Source organism: Phalacrocorax aristotelis, chromosome 2 (genome assembly GCF_949628215.1).
Source record: "Phalacrocorax aristotelis chromosome 2, bGulAri2.1, whole genome shotgun sequence".
NCBI classification, from domain to species: Eukaryota; Metazoa; Chordata; class Aves; order Suliformes; family Phalacrocoracidae; genus Phalacrocorax; species Phalacrocorax aristotelis.
Window position 1 is genome coordinate 47,772,471 of NC_134277.1, and position 6,211 is coordinate 47,778,681.

General features: G+C 45.3%; 1 protein-coding gene across 1 annotated transcript in view; it reads right to left on the minus strand.

The window, feature by feature from the left end:
- The window catches only part of MRPL3 (mitochondrial ribosomal protein L3), a 31,532-nt gene extending 25,741 nt beyond the window's left edge, over window positions 1-5,791 (minus strand). The window contains exons 1-4 of the mRNA XM_075083382.1: window positions 5,647-5,791; window positions 3,669-3,847; window positions 2,323-2,414; window positions 1,373-1,471 (exon numbers count right to left, since the gene is read on the minus strand). Of these exons, the coding sequence (XP_074939483.1) occupies window positions 1,373-1,471; window positions 2,323-2,414; window positions 3,669-3,847; window positions 5,647-5,741 (465 nt within the window). The 5' untranslated portion in view covers window positions 5,742-5,791. The remainder of the gene's footprint in view (window positions 1-1,372; window positions 1,472-2,322; window positions 2,415-3,668; window positions 3,848-5,646) is intronic.
- Between the last annotated feature and the right edge of the window lie 420 nt (window positions 5,792-6,211).

The window sequence follows — 6,211 nt, forward strand, 5'->3', positions numbered from 1 at the left end:
AGAAATTTTCTATATACTTCCTTGCTTCCTGCACCTTCTTACTCTGACAACATATTGAATCACTCATAATATCATTTTTACGAAAAGATAAACTGTAAGGAGTCTAATGGATGTAATACAGCTTGAAAATTATTGTGCACATGATTCTTGCATGTCTCAAACCAAGGCAACAAGAAAGAAAAAACCCAGCTGTAATTTCTCCAGGAAAAATGTCACACCTGGGAAGTGGAAATGGAGTAAAGTGACAGGACAGACACCTGAAATGACGGTGAAACATGGCATAACCCCACTGAATAAAACAAAGGTACCTCAAAATATAAGCCTCTTCAAAATCAGTAGAATATATTAAAAAACCAACAGCTTTATCAAATGAAAAAAGCTCCTTCTTCCTCCAGCTCCACTAAAGAAAAAGCAAGTATACAGATTAATTTTGAGGCTCAGGGGCAACCTTCTGTTTGAAAAAGGGAAATATACGTCCTCAGAAAGCCACAATCACCAACTGAGATAATCTGCTTAGTAATCACAAGTCCTTTTTTTTTTTTACTTGCCTAAATCAAACAAATGAGTGCCAGTATACTGCAGAAAGCAAAAAGTGATGGTTCACAGAAATAATGGATCACAGAAACTGCAATCCTTTGAGGGAAAGGTTTGTTCCTGCCTTGATCTATAATTCAATTTTCCTCCTCAGGTACGACAGCTCTGCTAGACAACCTTGGCCATCGAAGTTGGCTGGAAATTCCAGATTAGGCATTTGGGGTGTCTAAACAAGCCATTGGTTTTGATATTGCTGTTGATGAGCTACAATCATGAAGCTGTCTTCCCGAAAATTTAAGTCTTAAACTTACTCATCAGTAAAGCTACATGCAAATAAAACAATCTCAACAGACCTGTGGAAAAATTACAACTAAAGCTAGAAAAACAGTATGGAAGAGTAAGCTAAAGAACAGAGTCTTCTAAACAACCAGTGAAGCTGGATAAGTTTACAACAGGCCATTAACATGTGTATCCTGCAGTCCTGGTCTCGTATTGCATCTCCAGATACATGGCGAACACACAGGTTTCTACATTGCTAGTGGCCCTTCAGACCCTTTCATCAGCATGGGACACTGCACATCTAAACAACTGCTTAAACCCACAGCTTTCCCAGTGAATCAAGAGGCACAACTTTCAAAAAGTTCTTGTTGCTATTCACTTAACGAAGAATCGACACTAGCATTAGGAAATAAGCAAGGGTGGATGTGACAACAGATCCGTTCCAAAGTATGCATGTCTGCCAATTAATCTCTTAGAGAAGTCTACCTGTGCTACTTTTATACTGTAATCACAGCAGAAACAACTATTCTAACAAAAACACCCAAAGTGGGTCACTTACAGAAAAAGGAGATACGTTTTTGCCTCCAACAAGTAGCTTAGGTGTTTTTCCACCTGACTCTTCCTTTGAAACGTATCTTAAAACGTGGCAATCTTGCACCTTAAGAAAAGAAAAACAGTGTTTATTTAAGTATAAGGAGATGTGTATGCTTTGAGATCATAGTAAGAGATTATTAAAACAAGTGAAACAGTCAGTTTCTGTTTTCATTTGTATCTATGTAACAGGAGATACAGCCTACAAGTAGGGGAGTGTTACCTTTTTACCACAGGCATTCTTTTTCCAATCAATTAAAGGCTTATCTCAGAAAAAAAATATTAGTAGAATGCAAACTATATTTTCATAAATGCTCTAGGAATTGAATAAACTTGTATAGCCATCTTTTGCCTGCAAGATGTGCAAAATCCCTACAGTATGTGGTGGCAAAGCATACAGTAAGAACTGACATTTTAGATTCCTCCTCCTTTGCCCTGTAAACACTATGTCCTCCACAGCCCTGGCTGATCATATGGCAGCAACAGATCAGCAAAACTGTTTCATCACAGTAGTAGCATCTACCAGAGAACATGAAGAAGCAGTTTCAGGGCTACAAAGGCTCACTAACCAAGGTAAAACTAACCCCAAAGTGCCTGCAGGTGGTGGTGGGGCAGGGGGGGAGTGAAGTGGGGTAGTTAGCCCCAGCTTTATGTTGCCTCCCATCTCCCCTCACCTAGGTAATACTACACACAGTTCTGCAGCGCTTGAATACCTGAGGTAGAAGGCACACCTCTCCTAGAAAGTTTAGGATATAAACAGAGAATAGGCATGGGGTACTACGCAGGGCTGAAAGAAAGCTTTCCTTTCGTTAGGGATTTCCTACTCCGTACAAGTGGTGAGTTTCACTTTTGCCTGAAACTTCTGGTTACTGATCTGAATAGAGTATAGGAGATTAAATTCATTATGATTTATTTCACCTTAAGGAGTGTGACAGCATGTTTTTTTCCTGACTTGGTCCATATTGGCATCATTCCCAGTTTTACTGCAACAACACCAACTCTCACGGAATCTGTAGGTCAAAACAGAACACGGATGCAACTCCACACTTAATATTTGAAAGAGCCCATCTCATAACCTGCAAAATCCCACCAACACCTTAGGAAAGATCTGAGTTTAAGAAGGAGAGAAGACATCAATGAGTCCCTTGTGGGTAGGCTGAGAATAACCTGTTCATTGCTTTTAATGCCATTAGCAGTAAAGTTCTATTTGTTCCAGTTGTGTTTGATAGAACATGCAAAACAGTTCCCCATTAAGTTCAGAACAACCAATGTTTCAGACTAATTTTGTTTTTGAAAATACAACACCCATGCAGTTGGTTTCACAAGAGCCAAACTAACTATTGAGAAGTTTACTGTAGTAGGTACCTTCCACCCCGACCTCTGCACATTTTTGTCACTGGCACTGAACAGCCAAGGCAACCTGTCAAGTCTGGCTTCTGACAGCCCATGCCATGAAAATCAGAACACTTAAGATGAAGAATAAATGCTTTAAAGTTCCAAAAATGCTCTTTGTTCTGGTTTCTGCTATCATACCCGAGGATCTTGTCATGGATTTGCAGACTCTGTTGTTTGCTGTCAAATGATGTGACCCTTCTGAAGACTCAAAACCTTTACGTTGTGTTTTAGTCTGTAAAACTTTGGATATTAGGAAAAGGTTCTTCACTGGTTCTTCACTGGTCAGCCACTGGAAAAGGCTCCCCAGGGACGTGGTCATGGCACCAAGCCTGTCTGAGTTCAAGGAGCATCTGGACAACGTTTTAGTCATATGGTTTAGTTTTACATAGTCCCACAGAGAGCAGGGAGTGGAACTCGATGATCCTTATGGGTCCCTTCCAACTTGAGATATTCTGTGATTTTATGAATCACTGAATAGAAGTGGGATGTATTACATACTACAATTTTTCTTCAGAGTCCAGCAATATTTATAAGAACATTTTCAAGTTCATATACTTCATATTATAGGGAGTCCTCTTTAATGAATTCTTAGTTTATTAGCTTGTCATTGCACAGCTGTTGGACTGGCCAAGTGCTGATCTGGATAAAAGCTAAGTTCTTACAAGGTTCTTAACACCTTGTAATATTGTAAATGCTTTTTAGAGAACTAGGGCATTACATTCACCTATTTACTAGGAGGTGTGTTGGATAATTGAGGTAAAGGCAAAAAGGAAAATACTTTACAAGACACAATCCTGATGTCACTGAATGCAACAACACAACAACAACTTCAGCATGAATTTAATATTTCAGAAGAGACACTTTCTCACCTGGTTTCCACTCATTCAGTGGCCATGGCTCATCTTTCAGAGGGCATAGCTTGCTGGCTGTCTGAGCTTTGTATTCCTCCGCAGCCATCTTCTTGAGGAACTCAACATTCTCTTCAGAAAGATGCTCGTGCCACCATGTTGTGCTGTTAATGTGCCTGACTAGACAGCCCAGCTGCCCCCTTTCCAGAGATGGGAAAAAATTTTAAGTGTCCTATCAGTTTAAACAATGACTCATAACACACGTGTGTAACGTCATACTACATAATTATACCATTACATTATACAGTCATAAAGACTGAAACTATACTAGCAAGCTATTCAGCCACCATCATGCAAACTGGCCACCCCTGACCAACAACACCCAATTATCTGTTGTGCTCTCATCTAACTTTTGAAGTAATCTAAACACCACCAAAGAGAGGGCAAGTAACAACAAATCAAACCACCACTCCTTCTGTGATAAAAACCCCCCTAGATCCATGAATGAAGAGATAGCAGTGGGTGTTGTTTAATTTTAGCAAGGCTTTCAACACAATCTCCTGTGGCATTCTTCTATCCAAGCTGGGATGTTATGGCACAGAAGGGAGGACTACCAGACGGGCAAAAATCTTGCTGGATCATCAGGCTGAAGGAGTTGCGGTTAATGGTTTGTACTCTACCAGAAGGTCAGTTACAAGTAGAGTTCCTCAGTCTATCCAGGGACTTGTCCTGTTTAGTATCTTTATCAGAGGACAGGTCAACAATAAACCTGATGAAAATCATAACAGAGAAATGCAAAGTCCCACACCTAGGACGGGATAACCTCCTGCGAGGCTACAGGCTGTAACTTCAGCAGAGCAGCTCCCCAGCCAGGCAAAGGACCTGGGAGTCCTGGGGGGCAAAAAGGTAAAAAAGAAGCCACCAAGCCCCTGACAGCAACGAAACGTAACAGCAGCCTGGGCTGTATCAACAGTAGCACAGTCAGGAGATCAAGGGAAGCAGTTACTCTTTCTTCAACACTCCAGGCAGACCACATCTGCAATACTAAATCCTGTTTTGGGCCCCCAGTACAACACAGGTGTTTATAAATGAGCAAGTCCAGTCATGGAAGCGGAGCAAAAAGATACAGGGGCTGGAGCACTTGCCCTGCGAGGCAGGTTGAGGTAATCAGGCTTGTTTAGTCTGGAGAAGAGGAGGCTTAGGGGGGACCTAACAGCACCTTTCCAATACCTATGAGAAGGTTACTGAAGAAACAGAGCCATGCCTCGTTTACTGAGGTGCATGCCAGGAGACTGTGAGAATAAGAACTTAAAAAGGGAGTTCTGATTTGACATAAGGAAAAAATGTTCAGCCTGAGGAGAGTCGAGCACTGGAACAGGGGCCCAGAGACACTGTGCAGCCTCTGCCCTTGGAGGCTCTCAAGGCCCAACCAGACAAAGCCCTGAACAACCTGGTCTGGCCTCAGAGCTGGCCACACTGTCAGCAGGTTAGACCAGAAACCTCCTGAACTCCCTTCCAGCCCCAACAACTCTCTGATTTTACATTCACTGCTCAACAGCTTCCTGTACTGCCTAATTTTTGAGAGGGCTAAGAAAGCCTTGAATGCTCCCCAAACCTCTGCAAGCAAAATGAAGCAGAGCACAGTTAGCGAACGCACGTGGATAGTTTTAGCAGCTGGCCCAGATGACTGAAAACACAGCAGGTCAAGTCGCTCAGAATGAAGCAAAGTTACTGCCCCAGCAGTAAATCAGGACCCTGCCACCTCTGCACATGCAGATTTTCTAAGCGCTGCCCACAGGATGCGCCCAGAGGCCTCTCCAAACAGGGGAGGGAAAGAAGGGGCCGCGGAGGGGAGGTAAGGAACAGCCGCCGAAGGGCCCGTCACTGCCGGGCTGCGGCAGGGGCCGGGTCCCCTTCGCCCCCGCTCTTCCCGCCCCTCACGGCCCCGCGCCGCCCCCCTCCCCGCAGCAGCCCCTTCCCTTCCCAGCCCTTCTGCTACCTGTGGCCAGAAGCCGCCGCCGCCCAGAGCGGCCTCCCCGGCGCCGCGGCCCACAGCCGGCCCCCCAGCCGGCCCAGCAGCCCCCAGCCCGCCATGCCGCCACCTTTGGCGGAGCCACTGCCACCTTCCGGTGCCTCCTGGTCCGACGCTGAAAACCTTCCGTGCTGCCGCGGAAAGAAGGTTCCGGCCCGCGCTCCGGAGGCCCAAGGCGACTTCACTCAGAAGTTAACATAAAAACTCCCGAACCAACCTAAAGACTTGGTCGTGCGTCAGCCTTCCCCCACGCCGCTAGACCCAGCGGCTTCCCAAAGCACTCACCCCTCCAGGCAAAGGCACTACCTGGGGTTTATGTCAGCCCTGGCTGGCAGCTGGTTGCCCTTCTGGGTGAGCCGGGGCAAGCGCTGCCCGAGGGTCCCCTGTTCCAGGGCTGCGGCACCCGTGGCACACAGTGGGGGCTGCTCTGTCACGGGGGAGAGACCTCACCCAAGGGGGTGGTGGGAGAGGATGCACAGAAATAGATGTCCAGAAGGAGACTGGTGACGAGGGTGTCCCTCAAGGGTCAGTA